The sequence below is a fragment of the Bombina bombina genome, chromosome 1, assembly GCF_027579735.1.
Source record: "Bombina bombina isolate aBomBom1 chromosome 1, aBomBom1.pri, whole genome shotgun sequence".
Taxonomy (NCBI): Eukaryota; Metazoa; Chordata; class Amphibia; order Anura; family Bombinatoridae; genus Bombina; species Bombina bombina.
This window is the reverse complement of record NC_069499.1, coordinates 1,028,986,892-1,029,011,675: the sequence shown is the minus strand read 5'-3', so window position 1 is coordinate 1,029,011,675 and position 24,784 is coordinate 1,028,986,892. Positions and strand designations below refer to the sequence as shown.

The window sequence follows — 24,784 nt, the reverse complement described above, 5'->3', positions numbered from 1 at the left end:
TGGTGGCATGAAATATACCAAAATGGCCCTAGATCAATACTTTGAGTTGTCTACTAAAAAAAAAATATAGTTTTGATAGGTAAATATAAAAAAGGCTCTATTTCTGTTTAAACAGAGTGATAGCAAAAATGCTAAAAATACTCTGGTCTTTTGAGGAAGTTTTAGTCTGAAATGTCCGGTCCATTAAGGGGGTAAACATTGGGTATTTCTAAACTCAGGACAAAATTTAGAAACTTTTTAGCATGGGTGCTTTTTGGTGATTGCGTAACAGATTTTGGGGGTCAAAGTTAGAATATATATTTTTTTTTAATCATGTTTTATTTTTATTTTTTTATAGTAAATTATATTTTATGATGAAAATAATGGTATCTTTAGAAAGTCCATTTAATGTTGAGAAAAAAGGTATATGATATGTGTGGGTACAGTAAATGAGTAAGAGAAAAATTAAAGCTAAACACAAACACAGCAGAAATGTAAAAACAGCCCTGGTCCTTTACGGTAAGAAAATTGAAAAACGGTATGGTCACTAAGGGGTTAAACTTGTAACACAACACAAGTGCTTAACCTAACATGCATAAACAGCTACGTTAAACCGCTTTTCTCTTGTGCACATCTATTAAGGCGCCCCTCCTAATCTGGCCCTTATATTTTAAAGATGATGGATAGATTCGGGTTAGCAAGCGAAAGTCAGAAGAAGCTTTTGAAGCACACCCCATAGAAGATGGGTAAAAGGACTTAGAACAGTCGTTTTGTTTGACCTCCAGATGTCAGCTCGCCTGAGTCTTTTGCTCGCATGTATAATTTTTACTTTCAATTTGTAATACGGGCAGAAAAAAAAGAGCGCTATTGATTTAACTTGTGCGCTGTTAGCACTCGATAGCACTCTATAGCACTACTATTTTTGCATTCTACTTTTCATCTAGGCCATAGTTGTCCCTTGCCTATATGTTTGAATTCATACATGTAAAAAATTTTTTTTTTTTTTAAATCAGTTTCAAAGCTATTCCAATTAATAACAAGTGCTGCACATTTTGGGGCCAGTAAAAATCATTTAAAAATGATGGTCAATTGATTTATCTACAAAAATTCCCATAAACTTTTGTAAACGATTGTGATCAATTCCCGAAATTACTGCAGTTTTCTGTGGCTCCAAATTGTTACTTTAAGTACTGTATGTGTTTAACCCATTTGTGGAGGTTAAACACAGCATCACAGGATCCCTAGTGATAAAATAACAAACTATAAAGAATTAGAGCATGTAAATTTTCACTATAAGGGTAATTTAAATCATTATTGAAAAGGGCTGCCTTATATGTCTCATTTTAGGTCTTTTCACTTATTAAAATAAATACATGATGTGTTAATAATTTCATATAATTTTGTCTAGGTATAGGTAGTGTTCTCATTGAGTGGAATAGCAATGTAGCATTGTTTCTATTCAAGGTATAGGGAGTGTGCTGATTGATTGGAATAGGGGCATTATAGGTGGTGTGTAGACTGATTGCATTTGCATTTTCCCTTGCAAGGTAAAGGGGGAGTTCTGATTGATTCTAAAAGTGGTGTTGAGTTTTCTCAATGGGTGTTCTGGTTAATTGGAAAAGGTGGTGCTCTGATTGATTTAAATAGTAGTTCACATTTCCCCCATGCAAGTTAAAGGAAGTGTTTTCATTTCATGAATGCATTTGAAAAACCTTAAATAAAAGTGTTATCATGGGGTTTAAAATGACTTGAAATTGCAAAACCCTATAAAAACCATGTAATGTAATGGATCCCAGTGTAGCAGTGTAACTTGATAGCGCTGGTAAAATCTCTGAATACCTTCCGTAGCCTGTCACATGGTCTATTTCATACTTTAAATAAAACAGAGCAATTGTAATTTAAAAAAATAAACATAGCCCATTTTCACATTAATGATTAGTGAGTCCCATAATTTATTGTGCAATCATTAATTTTAATAAGCCTTAAAATAGGCCTGAAAGAAGTATGGTAAACAAACAGAATGATGAATATAATTATATTAACTGGGATTATTTCACAAATCCAGTAATAAATAATATATTGAGTTCCACATGTGTTTTCCTTGCTAGAAAGGAACAGCAATCAATGCACTCCCTTTTACAAATTTGATTTTATCACAGGAAAAATTGACTTCCAGCTGTTGGGTTCCATGTTTAACAGGCACACAGCAGATCTTCACATAGCCAGAACGGTAAGGGAATATCTGATCCATGCTGAAATGGCAGAGCACATGTAAGTGAACATAAGATAACACATGGAGGAAGCAAATGGAAAGAAGCATTTTTGTATGATTTATAATTATAGGGAACTGAATGTGAGAAAATAAAATGACATAATATTAGCAAATATATTGTCTGACTTCCTAAATCTGATTGCTCAAGTAGCATGACATTCTAAATAGTAGACTTGTGCATGGCCGAAAAATTTGTTTCGGTTCGGATCGATTCGGATGTTTTTGAATTTCGGTTCAGATCGATTTGAATTTGAAAAAATTAGAATTAATTCGTTTCGGATTAATTTTGGATTCATTCGGATTCGAATAAATTCGGCTGGATTTGGTTCAGTTTGATTCGGAAATTCGGAATTTCGGTATGTGTTAGATAGGATGTGCTGTGTATTAGACTAGCATTATGTACTGTATATTAGATGTAACCCATAGCAGAGTGATATAACCTAATATACTGTACAATACTATTGTAATCCATGGCCATCCGAATGTAACAAATAAATCCGAACAAATTCGTATTTATTCGGTAGATTCGGTACTACAGTAATTCGGAAATTCAAATTGATCCGAATCTCCAAATTTAACAAATTCGGCCGAATTTCGATTTGGAACGAATAGAAACGTACATGTCTACTAAATAGGTCTATTTTAAACATGGCCAGATAACAAGTGACGCAATAACAGTTACGCATGAGCGAAAAGGGGTTTTATTTACAGCTTAAATTACCAATAGGCCAACACCCCCTAATCTAACAATAAACTACCAATAGGCCTTTTGTAGGGCATTGCCCTAAGTTAATCAGCTCTTTTACCTACAAAAATTACAAAGTCCCCCCTAACAGTAAAACCCCCAACCCTTTACGGTAAGAAAATTGAAAAACGGTATGGTCACTAAGGGGTTAAACTTGTAACACAACACAAGTGCTTAACCTAACTTGCATAAACAGCCACGTTAAACCCCTTTTCTCTTGTGCACATCTATTAAGCTGCCCCTCCTAATCTGGCCCTTATATTTTAAAGATGATGGATAGATAGATAGATAGATAAATAGATAGATAGATAGATGGATAGACAGATAGATGAAAGATAGATTTTTTTTATGAGTTAGAGACAAACATATGTCAAGCATTTTATATTGCACCTTCGGTTTTATTGCAGTTGTCTATAGGTCTATTTTAAACATGGCCAGATAACAAGTGACGCAATAACAGTTACGCATGAGCGAAAAGGGGTTTTATTTACAGCTTTTTGCGCACGTCAGGTGTATCGCTCATATTTCAAGTTGAAACTAAACGCGATTGCTTAAGCGCAATTTAAGTTAACACTTGTCCGGATAGTGCGTCCTCAGAGCACTAATTAACTGTTTCGCTAAACAAAAAAGTGTCACAAAACACATCAAAGATAGAATACAAAGTACAGTTACACTCATAATAACACTATATGATAAACCTTATTCAAAAAAATATTGCATGAAAAAGTTATAAGGGCTCAAAGATATGAGGTCTCAGGCAAAGGGCTTTAAAATTGAGATAGATACATATACGTCTAAAGATGTATATTTATGTATATATACAGTATATATATATACATATATATATATGTACTGTATATATGTGTGTGTACAGATGTATTTATGTGTTTATAAGTGTATAGATGTATTTACAGACATATAAACACATAAATACATATGTACACATATATAGACATATATGTATGTATGTATGTATTTAGTCTCCCTATGGGAAAAAGGGGCAATCAGGCGTGGACTCCTTGCTCAGTGTGCTTAGAGGAATATGGCTACACCTCACTGACGAGGCCCAAGGAAGGCCGAAACGATCGTCTGGGTTTGCTGTGTTCCTTGTTCAGAGAGGAATTGCCTGGTATTTTGGCGCTGGACTGACCGTAATAGGCAGGATCAGACTGATATACTTCAGGAGAGTTCTAATCTGTGAAAAGCATTACTGGGCAAAAAAGCTGCACCCAGGTGGTAAATTGCCATAGAACAGGCTAACAATGGTATTGAGCCAGTTGTTCGTTCCTGTGAGTGCACTTCTCTCTGTATGTATTTAGTCTCCCTATGGGAAAAAGGGGCAACCAGACGTGGACTCCTTGCTCAGTGTGCTTAGAGGAATATGGCTACACCTCACTGACGGGGCCCAAGGAAGGCCGAAACGATCGTCTGGGGTTGCTGTGTTCCTTGTTCAGAGAGGAATTGCCTGGTATTTCGGCGCTGGACTGACCGTAATAGGCTGGATCAGACTGATATTCTTCAGGAGAGTTCTACTCTGTGAAAAGCATTACTGGGCTAAAAAGCTGCACCCAGGTGGTAAATTGCCATAGAACAGGCTAACAATGGTATTGAGCCAGTTGTTCGTTCCTGTGAGTGCACTTCTCTCTGTATGTATTTAGTCTCCCTATGGGAAAAAGGGGCAACCAGACGTGGACTCCTTGCTCAGTGTGCTTAGAGGAATATGGCTACACCTCACTGACGAGGCCCAAGGAAGGCCGAAACGATCATCTGGGGTTGCTGTGTTCCTTGTTCAGAGAGGAATTGCCTGGTATTTCAGTGCTGGACTGACCGTAATAGGTGGGATCAGACTGATATACTTCAGGAGAGTTCTACTCTGTGAAAAGCATTACTGGGCTAAAAAGCTGCACCCAGGTGGTAAATTGCCATAGAACAGGCTAACAATGGTATATACATACACACAGTGGGGCAAAAAAGTATTTAGTCAGCCACCAATTGTGCAAGTTCTCCCACTTAAGAAGATGAGAGAGGCCTTTAATTTTCATCATAGGTATACCTCAACTATGAGAGACAAAATGTGGAAACAAATCCAGACAATCACATTGTCTGATTTGGTAAGAATTGATTTGCAAATTATGGTGGAAAATAAGAATTTGGTCAATATCAAAAGTTCATCTCAATACTTTGTTATATATCCTTTGTTGGCAATGACAGAGGTCAAACGTTTTCTGTAAGTCTTCACAAGGTTGTCACACACTGTTGCTGGTATGTTGGCCCATTCCAGCATGTGGATCTCCTTTAGAGCAGTGATGTTTTGGGGCTGTCGCTGGGCAACATGGACTTTCAGCTCCCTCCAAAGGTTTTCTATGAGGTTGAGATCTGGAGACTGGCTAGGCCACTCCAGGACCTTGAAATGCTTCTTACGAAGCTACTCCTTCATTGCCCGGGCAGTGTGTTTGGGATTATTGTCCTGCTGAAAGACCCAGCCACGTTTAATCTTCAATGCCCTTGATGATGGAAGGAGGTTTGCACTCAAAATCTCACAATACATGGCCCCATTCATGCTTTCATGTACATGGATCAGTTGTCCTGTTCCCTTTGCAGAGAAACAGCCCCAAAGTATGATGTTGCCACCCCCATGCTTCACAGTAGGTATGGTGTTCTTTGGTTGCAACTCAGCATTCTCTCTCCTCCAAACACGATGAGTTGTGTTTCTACCAAACAGTTCTACTTTGGTTTCATCTGACCATATGGCATTCTTCCAATCCGCTTCTGGATCATCTAAATGCTCTCTAGCATACTTCAGATGGGCCTGGACATGTACTGGCTTAAACAGGGGGACACATCTGGCACTGCAGGATCTGAGTCCCTGGCGGTGTAGTGTGTTACTGATGGTAGCCTTTGTTACGTTGGTCCCAGCTCTCTGCAGATCATTCACTAGGTCCCACCATGTGGTTCTGGGATGTTTGCTCACCGTTCTTGGGATCATTTTGACCACACTGGGTGAGATCTTGTGTGGAGCCCCAGATCGAGGGGATTATCAGTGGTCTTGTATGTCTTCCATTTTCTAATTATTGCTCCCACAGTTGATTTCTTCACACCAAGCTGCTTGCCTATTGCAGATTCAGTCTTCCCAGCCTGGTGCAGGTCTACAATTTTGTTTCTGGTGTCCTTCGACAGCTCTTTGGTCTTCACCATAATGGAATTTGGAGTGTGACTGTTTGAGGTTGTGGAGTGTACTGATAACAGGTTCAAACAGGTGCCATTAATACAGGTAATGAGTGGAGGACAGAGGAGCCTCTTAAAGAAGAAGATACATGTCTGTGAGAGCAAGAAATCTTGCTTATTTGTAGGTGACCAAATACTTATTTTCCACCATAATATGCAAATAAATTCTTTCCAAATCAGACAATGTGATTGTCTGAATTTGTTTCCACATTTTGTCTCTCATAGTTGAGGTATACCTATGATGAAAATTACAGGCCTCTCTCATCTTCTTAAGTGGGAGAACTTGCACAATTGGTGGCTGACTAAATACCTTTTTGCCCCACTGTATATATATATATATATATATATATATATATATATATATATATATATATATATATATATAAATAAATATTTCACAGTTCAATGTTCTTCACATAGGGGAATATATTCTATATATTTTAAATAGGTATTCCTATATATATCTGTATATATCTATACCTATATATAATTATCTATATATAGGTATAGATATCTATTGTATCAAAAAATTAGATACATATAGAAATATGTATTTATGAATAAATAGTACATATTCTGCTATGTGAAGAACATTGGAATGTGAAATATTCATATTTCCATGTCAGGTTAGCACACAAGAATATGCGATCGGGTTTGCACGCAAGTAGGGTTTTTTGCTCTATTTACTTATATGGGTGAATAAGTCAACATGCGTGCAATATCCTAACTTTGGAGTTTTGCATATTGGATTAGTGCGTGAGTGAAAACTTTTTACTTTTAACTTCTAATATGAGCGCTACCCAAAGCACGCAAAAAGCTTACTTCTTAATATGCGAGCCGGAACGTTAAATACGTTTTCCCATCCCACTGTGAAGGGGCTTTTAGAATCCTAAGAGGGTTCTTGTACTGGGACTTGCAAGGTAGCTTGCATCTGGCATGGGCAGACAAAAGTACTATTGTCTACTTAACTTTTAGATGCATTACTTTTAAGTGACTTATTACCCTTCCATAACCCAATGTCACATGCGTGAATCTTATCCCAGTTTGCTCCCTATTAATAAACCTGGAAAAAAATTGTTGAATACTTACTACACTGTTATAGGTCCACTGGGAAGCAGGCCCGCACCTTCTGCTGTCATCATGCAATTACTGAGAATGTCATTAAACGGATTCGTAAAAGACAACGTAACACTAAGAGGCTTGTTGAGTTCTGGGGATCCATAAATCTGTCATAAAATACAGTCACCAATTAAATTAAATTAAGAAAAAAAAGATTATTTTTTTAATTAAAGTTTTATGACAAAGCTTTAAATGTTAGAATAAAAAAATAAATTTATGACAAGACAGTTTGGCCATTTATGCCTGGGTACTCCTAGAAAGTTTACAAGACCTTTAGCTATTTAAGTGCAAATAAAAATAACAATCTGAGTGAGCAGTAATAACAATTACTGAAAATTATGCTGACTAACATAAATATTAGTATGTGATACAACAGTGCCCACAGCTGCTTGGTTTGAGGAATACATCTCCTGAATAAATATTTGATTTTGCTCTTAGGGCTAGATTATAGAGCACAATCAATAATGCAGTGATTTAAAGGGATGTGGTTTATGAGAAGGCTCTAAGGTGTATATGAGCGCAAAAATAAAAGTGCTATTTATTTAGCTTGAATGATTAGCACAATAGTGCTAATATTTTTGAACTACACTTGTAATCTTGTTATCTAATCTTTTATGTTTACCCACTCTATGGCTAGGGCAAATAAGATATTAGCACATATCAACTCAACTTAACTGACATAACAGTGCAAAAATAATTCTGTAATGTGTATGCATTTCTCACCCTTACATACTGCCTACAAACATACTGTAATGCAGGTAAGGAAAACACTTAGGCCTAGATTTAGAGTTTGGCGGTAGCCGTGAAAACCAGCGTTAGAGGCTCCTAACGCTGGTTTTAGGCTACCGCCGGTATTAGGAGTCAGTCAGGAAAGGGTCTAACGCTCACTTTTCAGCCGCGACTTTTCCATACCGCAGATCCCCTTACATCAATTGCGTATCCGATCTTTTCAATGGGATCTTTCTAACTCCGGTATTTAGAGTCGTGTCTGAAGTGAGCGTTAGAAATCTAACGACAAAACTCCAGCCGCAGAAAAAAGTCAGTAGTTAAGAGCTTTCTGGGCTAATGCCGGTTCATAAAGCTCTTAACTACTGTGCTCTAAAGTACACTAACACCCATAAACTACCTATGTACCCCTAAACCGAGGCCCCCCCACATCGCCACAACTCTCTAAAATTTTTTAACCCCTAATCTTCTGCTCCGTACACTGCCGCCAACTACGTTATCCCTATGCACCCCTAATCTGCTGCCCCTAACACCTCCAACCCCTAAATTATATTTATTAACCCCTAATCTGCCGCCCCCGCTATTGCTGACCCCTGCATATTATTATTAACCCCTAATCTGCCGTCCGCACGCCGCCGCCAGCTACATTATAGTTATGTACCCCTAATCTGCTGCCCCTAACACCGCCGACCCTATATTATATTTATTAACCCCTAATCTGCCCCCCTCAACGTCGCCTCCACCTGCCTACACTTATTAACCCCTAATCTGCCGACCGGACTGCACCGCTACTATAATAAAGTTATTAACCCCTAATCCGCCTCACTCCCGCCTCAATAACCCTATAATAAATAGTATTAACCCCTAATCTGCCCTCCCTAACATCGCCGACACCTAACTTCAAGTATTAACCCCTAATCTGCCGATCGGAGGTCACCGCTACTCTAATACATTTTTTAACCCCTAAAGCTAATTTTAACCCTCACCCTAAGACCCCCCTAAGTTAAATATAATTTTATTCTAACGAAATAAATTAACTCTTATTAAATAAATTATTCCTATTTAAATCTAAATACTTACCTGTAAAATAAACCCTAATATAGCTACAACATAAATTATAATTATATTATAGCTATTTTAGGATTAATATTTATTTTACAGGCAACTTTGTATTTATTTTAACCAGGTACAATAGCTATTAAATAGTTAAGAACTATTTAATAGCTAAAATAGTTAAAATAATTACAAAATTACCTGTAAAATAAATCCTAACCTAAGTTACAATTAAAACTAACACTACACTATCAATAAATTAATTAAATACAATACCTACAATTATCTACAATTAAACCTAACACTACACTATCAATAAATAAATTAAATACAATTCCTACAAATAAATACAATTAAATAAACTAACTAAAGTACAAAAAATAAAAAAGAACTAAGTTACAAAAAATAAAAAAATATTTACAAACATTAGAAAAAAATTACATTAATTTTAAACTAATTACACCTACTCTAAGCCCCCTAATAAAATAACAAAACCCCCCAAAATAAAAAAATGCCCTACCCTATTCTAAATTACAAAAGTTCAAAGCTCTTTTACCTTACCAGGTAAAGGGCCCTTTGCGGGGCATGCCCCAAAGAATTCAGCTCTTTTGCCTGTAAAAAAACACATACAATACCCCCCCCAACATTACAACCCACCACCCACATACCCCTAATCTAACCCAAACCCCCCTTAAATAAACCTAACACTAAGCCCCTGAAGATCTTCCTACCTTGTCTTCACTTCACCGGGTATCACACCGATCGGTCCTGGCTCCAAAATCTTCATCCAACCCAAGCGGGGGCTAGACATCCATCATCCGTCGGCTGAAGAGGTCCAGAAGAGGCTCCAAAATCTTCATCCTATCCTGGAAGAAGAGGCGATCCAGACCGGCAACCATCTTGATCCAAGCGGCATCTTCTATCTTCATCCGATGAGGACCGGCTCCATCGTGAAGACCTCCAGCGCGGATCAATCTTCTTCCGACGACGTCCAACTGAAGAATGACGGTTCCTTTAAGGGACGTCATCCAAGATGGCATCCCTCGAATTCCGATTGGCTGATAGGATTCTATCAGCCAATCGGAATTAAGGTAGGAAAATTCTGATTGGCTGATAGAATCAGCCAATCAGAATCAAGTTCAATCCGATTGGCTGATCCGATCAGCCAATCAGATTGAGCTCGCATTCTATTGGCTGATCGGAACAGCCAATAGGTTGCCGGTCTGGATTGCCTCTTCTTCCAGGATAGGATGAAGATTTTGGAGCCTCTTCTGGACCTCTTCAGCCTCACATGAACCTGACAAAAAAATCACACAGGCAAAAGAGCTGAATTCTTTGGGGCATGCCCCCCAAAGGGCCCTGTTCAGGGCTGGTAAGGTAAAAGAGCTTTGAACTTTTGTAATTTAAAATAGGGTAGGGCATTTTTTTATTTTGGGGGTCTTTGTTATTTTATTAGGGGGCTTAGAGTAGGTGTAATTAGTTTAAAATTGTTGTAATTTTTTTCTAATGTTTGTAAATATTTTTTTATTTTTTGTAACTTAGTTCTTTTTTATTTTTTGTACTTTAGTTAGTTTATTTAATTGTATTTATTTGTAGGAATTGTATTTAATTTATTTATTGATAGTGTAGTGTTAGGTTTAATTGTAACTTAGGTTAGGATTTATTTTACAGGTAATTTTGTAATTATTTTAACTAGGTAACTATTAAATAGTTCTTAACTATGTAATGGCTATTGTACCTGGTTAAAATAAATACAAAGTTACCTGTAAAATAAATATAAATCCTAAAATAGCTATAATATAATTATAATTTATATTGTAGCTATATTAGGGTTTATTTTACAGGTAAGTATTTAGCTTTAAATAGGAATAATTTATTTAATAAGAGTTAATTTATTTCGTTAGATTTAAATTATATTTAATTTAGGGGTGTGTTAGGGTTAAAGTTAGACTTAGCTTTAGGGGTTAATAAATTTATTATAGTAGCGGTGAGCTCCTGTCGGCAGATTAGGGGTTAATACTTGAAATTAGGTGTCGGCAATGTTAGGGAGGGCAGATTAGGGGTTAATAATATTTATTATAGGGTTATTGAGGCGGGAGTGAGGCGGATTAGGGGTTAATACATTTATTATAGTAGCGCTCAGGTCTGGTCGGTAGATTAGGGGTTAATAAGTGTAGTTAGGTGGAGGCGACGTTGGGGGCGGCAGATTAGGGGTTAATAAATATAATATAGGGGTCGGCGATGTTAGGGCAGCAGATTAGGGGTACATAGGAATAATGTAGGTGGCGGGGGTGTACGGAGCGGCAGATTAAGGGTTAAAAATAATATGCAGGGGTCAGCGATAGCGGGGGCGGCAGATTAGGGGTTAATTGTGCACGATTCCCCCATTGTTTTCTATGGGGGAATCGTGCACAAGCACGTTTTTGAAGCTGGCTGCGTCCGTAAGCAACTCTGGTATCGAGAGTTGCAGTGGCGGTAAATATGCCTGTATGCTCCTTTTTTGGAGCCTAACGCAGCCATTCTGTGAACTCTCAATACCAGAGGTATTTAAAAGGTGCGGCCAGAAAAAAGCCAGCGTTAGCTACGCGGGTCGTTACCGTCAAAACTCTAAATCTAGGCCTTACTTAATACAAGAAGGTGAATCTGAATGGAAGGTAGGGAAATATTCCTTGGTGAGGAAATGTAGCCAAGGGTCAGTGCCAGGAGATCAGTCCAAATAAAAGGCCTAAAGGGCTTGCGTTGGGATGTCCTGGAATATGGTACCATTGCATAAGATAAATAGGGAAACCAAAGATAACCCAGGATATCAAAAATCAAGATTACATGACACAAGCATAGAAGGAGCAGATAAACCAACAACTAAGCAACTTGAATAGCAAGCTTATATGGCTTAAATATGTTCTTCTAATTAGGACATAGCACATCAGACAACACACCTGACCTCAGAATTTCCTCCCAGCATTTGAGCAGAACTCACATGTGATCCATTTGAGAGAGATGCACTACTGTGCATGTGTGTTTACTACAAACCTCTGTCAGTACAGTACACTCAAGTCTGCCTGGAAGTGCTGTCACACTTGGCCAGGAACAGGGCATGAGCTAGCAGGTAAATATGCCTCACATGAACCTGACAAAAAAATCACACAGAATCATGAAAACATTTTTATACCTCTTGCCTTAAAGGGGCAGTGAAAAAAGTTTATCCTGATGAAGAAAGAATCCTTGAGACAAGACCAAATAAGCATCAGCATTCTGGATCATTGCATTATAGGACTTAATTCTGTTCAACAAAACTTGAGTGTTAAAAAAATGACCAAACTCTAGAATGGTAGCAGGAGTAGTCTTGGATCCAGCTGATTCAGCATAGATGCAAGAAAAAGCATCAGTTTTTTTTGTTCCAGTCCTGAAAGTTATGTGAAAATGAAATTGACAGATCAACGCCCATCTTGCTTGTCAAGGCAGAAGCCATTGAGCAGACCGTAGATAATACATTTCTATCATCTGTAGAAAATGCATTTTGAGGTAAGAAGTGTCCACCAATAAATCTCTCCACTCCTTCAAATCACAATGGGTGGCTAGAGGTTCTTGAACAATTATACAGAAAAAAGAGAGAACCAATCAGTCAAGGAACAAACAAAAGCATAATAGGCTGTTGTTTTGCTAATCTCCTGTCCAGGAGCAACTTCTACCGTATATCAGTCTGTCCCTGCTTTTAAAAGCATGTTAATCTGAGCTGCCACTTTAATTAAAGCCTCAGAGTCTCGGAAATGCCAATATGGGATAGTTCATATTTTATATCTACTGAAAGGCCAATATGGAATTGGTCTAAAAAGGCTGTCTCATTCCTAAAAGGCTTGTGCTGGGATGTCCTGGAATATGGTACCATTGGTTAAGGTAAATAGGAAACCAATAGATACCCCAGGAAATCAGAAATCAAGATTACATGACACAAGCATGATAGAAGCAGATAAACCATCAACCAAGCAACTGGAATAGCAAGCTTATCTAGGTTAAAAATGTTCTCCTAATTAGGACTTAGCACATCAGACAACACATCTGGCCTTGGAATTGCCTCCCAGCATTTGATCAGAACTTAGATGTGATCCATTTGAGAGAGGTGCACTAATGTGCATGTGTGTTTATAACCAACCACTGTCAGCAAAGTACACTCAAGTCTGCCTAGAAGTGCTGTCTCACTTGTCCAGGAACAGGGCATTAGCTAGCAGGTGAATATGCCTTACATGAACCTGAACCCACCCAGAATCATGAAAATAATGTTATAACTCTTGCACTAAAGGGTTAGGGATTTTTTATTTTTTTATCCTGATGAAGAAAGAATTCTTGAGACAAGACCAAAGAAGCATCAGCATTCTGGATCATTGCATTTAGGACTTAATTCTGTCCAACAAAACTTCAGTGTTAAAAAAAATACCAAGCTCTAGAATGGTAGCAGGAGTAGTCTTGGATCCAGCTGATTCATGATAGATGCAAGACAAAGCATTAGCTTTAGTTCCAGTCCTGAAAGTTATGTGAACATTTAAATTGAGTGATCAACACCCATCTTGCTTGTCAAGGCAGAAGCCATTAAGCAGCCCGTAGGTAGTACATTTCTATCATCTGTAGAAAATATATTTTGAGGTAAGAAGCATCCACCAATTAATCTCTCCACCAATGTTCCCTCTACGCACCTTCGCTCTCTCTGTGTCGTGCAGGCAGCTCATCAAGCCACGCAACACTAGAGGATTGTGTTAAAAGTATTTATTTTTTCAACAGTGCTGGCCACCGACAAAACTAAGCAGAAATACGGCATGACAGAGCACTGACTGTAATAAAATAAAAAAAAAAAAAAAAAAAAACACTGCTTGATCTATTTCCTGTGCTAGGCAGAGAGGGAAGGACCTAATGACAGTTGTATACATAAATCACACAGCATTGTCATGGATCCGGAGAATTTAAAACAGGAAGAACGGCTGTGATAGTGCAGGGTATTAGAAAAGTATTTTTGTTCGTCATCAGAAGCAATCACTTTTAATTATAAATATGTAAAATTCTAATAAGCACAGCCACTTCAAGCAAAAAAAGTTTAAGAGAATGTCAGAGGAAGGAAGAAGTGCTGTCCTTCTCCTTACAGCAGACATCCAGAAGCAGCGATGAGTAGGTGAAGGCTTTTCCCCCCTCCCAATTCAGCATTCTTTCAACAACAAAAATGCAGAGCACTATTTAACCCCATGGCTACCGATGAGGATAGCAGAGTATTCCTTTAGAATGCACTGTAGCCCTTCTTTGTCAGGCATGAGCTAAATTATGCTCACAAGCCATAAAGAGGTGAGGAGGAGGCAGTGGCGTAGCGTGGCTTCTCAGCGCCCAGGGCAAGGCAAGAATTGCGCCCCCCTAATCCATTAGCACTGACTGAGTCTCTTCCACCAGTACAGTAGCGATTGGCAAATTTGCTTTGAATATAGGAGACAGCTCAACAACTTAGGAGACAGGTTTTTGTTTTAAAACAAACAAAGCTTTATTTTAACAACAAAAATATATAATATATATATATATATATATATATATATATATATATATAATTCTAAACTCTACATTCATCCTTAAAAATTAGGATTCAATATGGTTGCAGGTAGGCAGCCATTACTTTATTATATACATTAAGTAAGTAGATTATATAACTTAACAATTCAATTTTTTATGGTTTAATATTTAAACATGGGATTTAATTTTTAAATACATCTGAGCCAGCATGCCAGAGTGTGAGAGTGATCTATGCTGCTTTAAAGTGAAAGCCAGTTATTTTTTTTAAATTCATTTTTAACCTGGGTAAAACATACAAGATGTAGATCATTTACATCTTGTATGTTTTATTTTACCCAGGTTAAAAATGAATTTGAAATAAAATAACCAGCTTTCACTTTAAAGCAGCATAGATCACTCTCACACTCTGGCATGCTGGCTGGCTCAGACTCTGGGTCCTTTGGAAGTTGGAATTTGGCTGGCTGGCTGGCTCAGAGTGACTCTGGGTCCTTTGGAACTTGGCTGGCTGGCCCTGCGACGTCACCTGGGTAACGGTAGAGGCTAAGCTGCATTTTGCGTGCGTTGCCATTTCCAATCCCTATTCCCCAGGGCCCAGGCAAAAACAGGGGCTATAATAATTTAATTATAATTCTGGCTGGCAGTGGCACTGGTGGTCTGGTTCTGATACGGACCCGGTGATGAGTTTGGTAATTTCTGTTGACACTACTTACCTTATCATTGCGGGCGCGGCGTACTAGTCTGACTCCACTCTGGCTCTGCTGCTCTGACTTCTTCCTCCCTCCTGACATGTGCGCTGGGAGTGGGAGTGGACCGTGCTAACTAGTGGCATAAACACTAGTCTAGCAGCAGGTAACGGTCGGATAGGATTACACTCATAAAATTATGATAATTAAATCATTACACAGCACGTCTTGACTTCAGAGTAGTAGACAGTTCACTTGAGAGACAGAATGGCTGGGCGCAGGCGCCTGTCAGATTTTTTAGCCTCCCTGTAGCGCCGCTTGGAGTGGGACTGTGACTGTCTACTGTCTTGAGATGGTGGGGACTGGGGAGGCTGGGAGCCAAGCATTTTGCGCCCCCCAGAATTTTGCGCCCGGGGCAACCGCCCCTGTTGCCCCCCCCACGCTACGCCACTGGGAGGAGGTTATGCAATAGAGGCTTCTCTGTGCCACAAGCTGACAGTTTTTATATTGTTAGAGCAACAATATCTTTAGTACTGTGTAAGGCTATTGCTGCTTTTAAGTGAGGGTCTATTAAATATTTATTAACATGTCAACACAGGCACGTTACTTATTGGCAATGCAGACATCTGATTTAAAAACATTTTTTATTAAATGGTGCAGGAATATTATCTTTTTAAATAATTGATTTATGGTCATGACATTTTTTTTTAGAAAAACAAACAAACATGTACCTGTATATATATATATATATATATATATATATATATATATATATATATACACAGCAGGGCCAGACTGGGAAATCAGACCAGCCCTGGAAATTTGTATAGACCGGCCCAGCCATGCCCCCTCCAGCCCAGCCATGCCCCTCCTTAGTAATTAACACCTTCCTTCCTGACACAGTCCCTGTCAGTAACATATAGAGCAGTGGCATTTTCAATCACATATAGAGTAGTATTTCACTTTTTTGTCAACTAAACCATTTAAATGTAACCACTTTTAGAAATAAAACACTAATCGACAGTATATCATAATAAAAACTCCCTCCTCTCCGCCCCCAAAAAAATCCACTTGTGAAAGGATACAGTCCCTATGTGCATTACAAATTAAAACATTCTTGTGGTCTGGTGGAGTATACATGGTGCCTCAATCTTCCCAGTTGCCTCTACATACATCTCAACACCACACATCTTATGCCAGATGTTGCCCATAATTCTCACTGTGTCTCCTGAGCTGTGTCAAGTAGTTTGTTCTCCCACAGTATCGCAAACTTAGATACACTAAGATTTCAAAGAAATCTCAAGTCAAACATTCCTTGGTTCTCCTAAGGATCTTAATAAAGTTTTGTAAAGTTATGATAGGGCATCTTCTCTACAAAATAACATTCTAATTAAAGCTTTTGCTCACTGAACCCTTTCAGTCTGTTGCATCATCACACTTTTTACACTGCATTAGTCTGGTGAATCTCCCATGCTCTGTCGTGGTCTCTTCCATTATTTTAAACTCTCACAGTCTTACTGTCTTTCATTCTCTTTTGCATTGTACATTTTTTCTCTCAGACTGTCTCACAATCTACTACAGTCACTTGCATTACAGCATGCACCTGATCGGCAGTTGCAGTTTACCTACGGCTACGTCGGACTCCTCATGGATATAATCAACTCCGCACCACCAGAAACAGCTCGCTGGTGTCTCTGCCCCCCGCACTGCGAGTCGACATCAGGGGAGTCCCATCACGGTCCGCTCACTCCAGGTGAATGTCGGACTCACAGTCCGTGACAGTAAAAGTTGCAGGAACTGGAAGAGTCTGGACTGACCCTGAAGCCTGAGAGCTCAACCAGGAAACGGGAGCAGTGCTCCCAGCGGCCAGACTGGGTACTGTCTGTGTTTTGCGGCGCGGGCACTGCCTGTGCTAAACTGTTGCTGATATCTCCAGGCTGCAGTGTCCATGTCACTCTGTGCAGCTGCTGGCCCAGTCCAGCCCGGCCCACCAGGATTTTTTCCCGGTATCCCAGCGGCCCAATCCGGCCCTGATACAAAGAGTTAAAAAAAATAGCTGCTCAGTGCCGCACACAAACAGTATGAAGCCTGCACACAGAAGAAAATAATTGCACACAAAGAAAAAAAATGAGGGAACATTGCTCTCCACTCATTCAAATCACAATGGCTGACTAAAAGTTCATGATCAACATATAGAAAAGACTCTCAAGAATGCCAATATAGGATAGTTCATAATTTAGATATTCTGAACGGCCAATATGGAATTGGTCTAAAAAGACTGTCTTATTACAGGCTGTGTCAACAGTTTTTTTTTTTTTTTAAAGTTTGTAGTGCAATCTCTAACAGGACAACAACACTATCTCATGGCTCTTAATAACATCTATGTCATAGAAACACAATGAAGGACATCATAGGATGAGACCATAATGCTTAAAAAACAATCCGAGGAATTCAGAGAAATGACAGAGGTATGTAGCATTGTTAGTGTGGAGCAAAATATGCATACATGGGTGTGGTTCTCCCTCAAAAAACAAAATCACTGTGAAAATGTTCACAAAGTCTGTGAAAAAAAATATACAAGTGGAGTTAATGTTTGAAGTTAGGTGTCGGCGATGTTAGGGAGGGCAGATTAGGGGTTAACAGTATTTTTTATAGGGTTAGTGAGGCGGATTAGGGGTTAATAACTTTATTATAATAGCGGTGCGGTCCGGTCCGGTCGGCAGATTAGGGGTTAATAAATATAATATAGGGGTCGGCGGTGTTAAGGACAGCAGATTAGGGGTACATAGGGATAATGTCAGTTGCGGCGGTTTACGGAGCGGCAGATTAGGGGTTAATAATAATATGCAGGGGTCAGCTATAGCGGGGGTGGCAGATTAGGGGTTAATAAGTGTAAGGCTAGGGGTGTTTAGACTCGGGGTACATGTTAGAGTGTTAGGTGCAGACGTAGGAAGTGGTTCCCCATAGAAAACAATGGGGCTGAGTTAGGAGCTGAACGCGGCTTTTTTGCAGGTGTTAGTTTTTTTTTCAGCTCAAACAGCCCCATTGTTTCCTATGGGGGAATCGTGCACGAGCACGTTTTTGAAGCTGGCCGCGTCCGTAAGCAACTCTGGTATCGAGAGTTGAAGTTGCGTTAAATATGCTCTACGCTCCTTTTTTGGAGCCTAACGCAGCCATTCTGTGGACTCTCAATACCAGAGTTATTTAAAAGGTGCGGCCAGAAAAAAGCCAGCATTATCTACGCGGGTCATTACCGACAAAACTCTAAATCTAGCCGTAAGTTTTTTATTTTGGGGTGTTTTTTTATGGGTATTAGAATAGGAATCATTTTTTTATTTTTGATAATTTCTGTTATCTTGTGTAATGTATATTTTTAGGGGGTGTTTATTTTTTTTAGCAAAATAGCTGTTTAACTTAGGGCAATGCCCTACAAAAGGCCCTTTTAAGGCCCCACCAAAAGGCCCTTTTAAGGGCCCTTGGTAGTTTATTCTAAATTAGGCTTTTTTATTGTGAGGTTGGTTTTTGTTGTAAAAAGGTATTAGAATAGAATTAATCTTTTCAGGTTTTTTTGTAATGGTAGTTTTTTATTTTTTGTAATTGTAGTTTTTTTTTATTTTTTGTAATGTTAGGTTTTAGTGTAAGGCAGGTTAGGTTTTATTTCACAGGTAAGTTTGTACTTATTTTAGCTAGGTAGTTAGTAAATAGTTAATAACTATTTACTAACTAGTCTAACTAGTTAAAATAAATACAAACATAGCTGTGAAATAAAAATAAAACCTAAGCTAGCTACAATGTAACTATTAGTTATATTGTAGCTACCTTACGGCCAGATTACGAGTTATGCGTTAGAGGCTGTGCGGTGCTAACGAGCAGTTTTTTCTCACTGCTCACTTACCTGCAGCGCTGGTATTACGGGTTTTTACAAACCCGGCGTTAAAAGGCAAGAAGTGAGCGTTGAGCAAAATTGTGCTCCTTACCGCACTTCAATACCAGCGCTGCATAAGTCAGCGGTGAGCTGGTCGTACGTGCTCATGCACAATTTCCCCATAGACATCAATGGGGAGAGCCGGCTTAGAAAACGTCTAACACCTGCCAAAAAGCAGCGTAAAACTGAGTAACACAGCCCCATTGATTCCTATGGGGAAATAAAATTTATGTTTACACCTAACACCCTAACATGAACCCCGAGTCTAAACACCCCTAATCTTACACTAATTAACTCCTAATCTACCGCTCCGGACATCGCCGCTACTATAATAAACATATTGACCCCTAAACCGCCGCACACTCCCGCCTCGCAAACATTAGTAAAATATTATTAACCCTTAATCTGCCGTCCCTAACATCGCCGCTACCTACCTACATTTATTAACCCCTAATCTGCCGCCCCCAACGTCACTGCCACTAAATTAAATGTATTAACCCCTAAACCTAAGTCTAACCCTAACCCTAACACCCACTAACTTAAATATAATTACAAGAAATCTAAATAAAAATTAATATTATTACCTAAATAATTCCTATTTAAAGCTAAATACTTAACTGTAAAATAACCCTAAACTAGCTGCAATATAACCAATAGTTACATTGTATCTAACAGGGTTTATTTTATAGGTAAGTATTTAGTTTTAAATAGGAATAATGTAGTTAATGATAGGAATTTTATTTAGATTTATTTAAATTATATTTAAGTTAGGGGGGTGTTAGGGTTAGGGTTAGGCTTAGATTTAGGGGTTAATACATTTAATATAGTGGCAACGACGTTGGAGACGGCAGATTAGGGGTTAATAAATGTAGGTAGGTGGCGGTGATGTTAGGAATAGCAGATTAGGGGTTAATATTATTTAAATAGTGTTTGCGAGGTGGGAGTGCGGCAGTTTAGGGGTTAATATGTTGTTATAGTGGCGGCGATGTCCGGAGCGGCAGATTAGGAGTTAAAAATTGTATTTTAGTATTTGCGATGCAAGAGGGCCTCGGTTTAGGGGTTAATAGGTAGTTTATGGGTGTTAGTTAGGGATGGGCGAATGTGCAAATTTTCGAATTTCGAATGTAGAACGAATGTTATTACCGAAATTCGAATTCTAAATTCGAATGTCGATAAGAACGAATATTCTTAAAAATTCGAAAATCGAATGTTATTTACAGTTTTCGAATGTCACTTTCGAATTCGAATGTTTATAATTATATCGAATGTCTACATTCGAAATTCGAATTTTTCGAATTCGAATATAAATTCGAATTTTTCGAATATAAATTCGAATTTTTCGAATTCGAATATTGCGTAATTCGAATATTACATTTAAAAGCATTAGAAATACTATTACAATCTAAATTCGAATTTTTCGAATTCGAATACACGTATTGCATAATTCAAATATTACATTTAAAGAAAAAGCATTAGAAATACTATTACAATCTAAATTCGAATTTTTCGAATTCGAATATTGCATAATTCGAATATTACATTTAAAGAAAAAGCATTAGAAATACTATTACAACCTAAATTCGAATTTTTCGAATTCGAATACACGTATTGCATAATTCGAATATTACATTTAAAAGAAAAAGCATTAGAAATACTATTACAATCTAAATTCGAATTTTTCGAATTCGAATATTGCATAATTCGAATATTACATTTAAAGAAAAAGCATTAGAAATACTATTACAATCTAAATTCGAATTTTTCGAATTCGAATATTGCATAATTCGAATATTACATTTAAAGAAAAAGCATTAGAAATACTATTACAATCTAAATTCGAATTTTTCGAATTCGAATATTGCATAATTCGAATATTACATTTAAAGAAAAAGCATTAGAAATACTATTACAATCTAAATTCGAATTTTTCGAATTCGAATATTTTCGAATGTAATCGTAAAATTAGAAACCGAATATTCGAAAATCGAATGTTAGAATGTTATGTAAACATTCGAAATTCGATTCGAACGAACGAATGTGTTAAAATTCGTGCCGTTTTTCGAATGTTGCGAAACATTCGCCCATCCCTAGTGTTAGTGTACTTTTTAACACTTTAGTTATGAGTTTTATGCTACGGCGTTGTACCATAAAACTCTTAACTACTGACTTTAAAATGCTTTAGGGATCTTGGAGGTAGAGGGTGTACCGCTCACTTTTTGGCCTCCCAGGACAGACTCGTAATACCGGGCGCTATGGAAGTCCAATAGAAAAAAGGGTTTACGAAGTTTACGTAAGTAGTTTTTCCGTAAGGCCAAAGAAGTGTGCGGTGCCCTTAAACCTGCAAGACTCATAATAGCAGCGGGCGTAAAAAAGCAGCGTTAGGACCTGTTAACGCTGCTCTTTTACTTCAACGCACAACTCGTAATCTAGCCATTAGGTTTTATTTCACAGGTAAGTATTTCATTAAACTGTATTTTCTTTTTTCCCATAGATATCAATGGGGCTGCATTACGGAGCTTTTGCTTCCACGATTGCAGGTGTTACACTTTTATTTTGCCTGCTCTCCCCATTGATGTCTATAGGGAAAGCGTGCACGAGCACGTCAAAACACTGCTTGTTTTTGGTGCTGTATGGAGCTCAAAATCTCCATATCGCCTGCACAGGCCGGGTTTTTTTAAACTTTTAATGGCAGCGCTATAGAAGGTTAAATAACGCAACTTTTGTTGCATTCTTTACTATCCCTATATCGCTCAAAACTCTTAATCTAGGTGAATGTGCGCACACATTTCAGTCACTTGGCTAAAATTTGCACAGTCAAATGTTTTTTGCCTATCATTAAATAAATTATTCCTATTTAAAACTAAATACTTACCTATAAAATAAACCCTAAGATAGCTACAATATAACTCATAGTTAAGCAAACAATCAAACCAGCAGTGCGCTCTTTCCTCCCTCACCACATAAGGCAGTACTTCCGGGTTACGGCACACAGGAGAGTGGGGATGACGTCAAATCACAGAAGCCGGCAAAGGAACTGCAGCGCATCCGTCCCATACGCAAAGAAGCAAGTGATCCAAAACACAGAATGATGTCCCAGAATCCGGCAAGTATAAAAATATCCAATCTTTATTTGCAGGTATATAAAAACAGCAAGCGGTTCAGTCCATCAATAGCAACAGCACAAACTGACCAAGATAAAACACATTAAGAGGGAGAGAAGCTGCGCAAGGTATTGACCATGTTCCACGATGGAGAAGAGGGGGCAATAGACAAAATAAACTTAACCTAAGAGAGGTGTATTGGATATTTACCCTAAATACGTCTATGCCCCATGGTCTAAATCTAAGGAGAGATATAGATCTTTGTGTATAGGGATTTGTATGTATATATATGATTTAATCTATTTATACAGCTTTGATAGGCATTCTGTAGTATTACTTGTTTGGATTAAATAAGGATATTAGTGAAGATTAATAAGTTTTGTTATTTCATGAATTAAATCCTTTTTGAACATTAGAGTATTTTATAAATTACAGTATAACAACCATTTAAAGTATCAAAAATGTCTATCAGTTCTATTGTAATCCTATTCTATTTAGTGAGAAGTTTATATATGTTTACATAAGTTATACACATTGTATGAGGGAGATAACTATTTTTAAAATTCTAAATGTAAGTGTGTCTTTAAATTTAAATCTAGTCACAGCTGTAGCCTATTTAAGCGGAAGGCAGCTGCTGCTCCTTTAAGCAGTGAACAAGTGCTTGGTAAGCACGAAACATGTCTGCTGCATGAGGAGCGCAGCTTCTCTCCCTCTTAATGTGTTTTATCTTGGTCAGTTTGTGCTGTTGCTATTGATGGACTGAACCGCTTGCTGTTTTTATATACCTGCAAATAAAGATTGGATATTTTTATACTTGCCGGATTCTGGGACATCATTCTGTGTTTTGGATCACTTGCTTCTTTGCGTATGGAACGGATGCGCTGCAGTTCCTTTGCCGGCTTCTGTGATTTGACGTCATCCCCACTCTCCTGTGTGCCGTAACCCGGAAGTACTGCCTTATGTGGTGAGGGAGGAAAGAGTGCACTGCTGGTTTGATTGTTTGCTTGTCTCTACTTCTCCGTCCGGAGAGCAGTTGCTGCCTCTCTGAAGAAAAGGAACCCTCACTAAGAACGGCTATAGTACATACCGAGGATATATCGGCTGAAGATGAGGTAGGTGAGTATTGTTCTAACTATTTCCGATTGAGCATAACAGCATATTACATGTTAACTATACAGCACATTTAAACACTGACCGGAATAAGCATTTGAAATTTGTATACACGCTAAACTCCTTACAAATATGGATAACAGTGAAGAGGAGTCTTATGTACTAACCAATTTTGAAGAGACTGTCACACAATATGACATTGAGGATGAAGTGGTATATACCATTGATACCCTATTTTATGAAATTGATGCCCTAAGGAAGAAAGACTTAAAATTGGAGTTGGACATTAAGACTTTTCTTATATATAAAAATAACAAACATATCCCCAGAGGATTACGCATCAGAAAGTTCCCCTCCTTCAGAGTGATTGATAATGATTTCATGATAAAATGGAACATTATATTGGATACATGCTCATTTGTTTAATAGACCTACTCATAAAATATAAACAGAAACAAAGAGTGGATCTCTTAGTTGAAATTAAAGATATACGAGAAAAATTAAAAACAATTCAAAAAGACCCTGATTTCAAACTGTATGACAAACAATTTGAAAAAAATATGCAAACTTTTCGCCAGGAGCTTTGGGAATATAAGTCCAGGAAAATTCTCAGGGACAAACATGATTATGACCACCATTCTGTTTATAGATGGGACACAAATGAAGGTGGGGATCCTAAAAAGAGAAAGAGGTGGTATAAAAATAAGAGGAATAAATCTAAAAAACAAGTCAGCTTTTCTGATAATGATACTGAGTATGAAATAGAGTCCTCTGATGGGGAGAATTATATTGAGGAGACCATCCCCACAGTCTTACAAATTCCACAGGAAATACCATCCACCAGTGTCTCAAAAAACGAACAGCGAGAGACTTTGCCAGCAGTAAAAAAGAAAACATACATAGAGGCAAAAGGGGGAAAGGCAAAAAACAAACTGTGGACAAGGTGGGAGAAGGGAGAACAGAAGAGACTCTAAAGAAACAACAGACTCCCTATCAAACGAGAGCAGGGAATCGGAAGAAGAAATATGCTTAGGAGAAAATAATGTTTTGAATTTGTCTAGTATGTAACTAACTACACTAGAACTAAAAGTATTGTCCAAAGGTTTAAATTTTGTGCCCTCTCAGCATTTCAATTTGTTTAACACCATTGTGGATATTAACAAATTTGTGCGCAAACTAATGTTGCGCAAACATTTTGGTAATGCTGAGAGGCCACAGGATGAAACCAATAATTTGATGAGTAATTCATCAGAGGGAATTGTCAATCAAGATAACCTGACATTTTCTGATATTTGCTGTGTCACT

The 24,784-nt window shown here is 38.0% G+C and overlaps 1 protein-coding gene across 1 annotated transcript in view; it reads right to left on the bottom strand.

Annotated features, from left to right (window-relative positions):
* Positions 1-1,899: 1,899 nt before the first annotated feature.
* The window catches only part of LOC128640848 (protein-glutamine gamma-glutamyltransferase 5-like), a 74,846-nt gene continuing 51,961 nt past the window's right edge, over positions 1,900-24,784 (bottom strand). Inside the window, exons 12-13 of the mRNA XM_053693286.1 lie at positions 7,311-7,447; positions 1,900-2,231 (exon numbers count right to left, since the gene is read on the bottom strand). Coding sequence (XP_053549261.1) covers positions 2,084-2,231; positions 7,311-7,447 — 285 coding nt within the window. The 3' untranslated portion in view covers positions 1,900-2,083. The remainder of the gene's footprint in view (positions 2,232-7,310; positions 7,448-24,784) is intronic.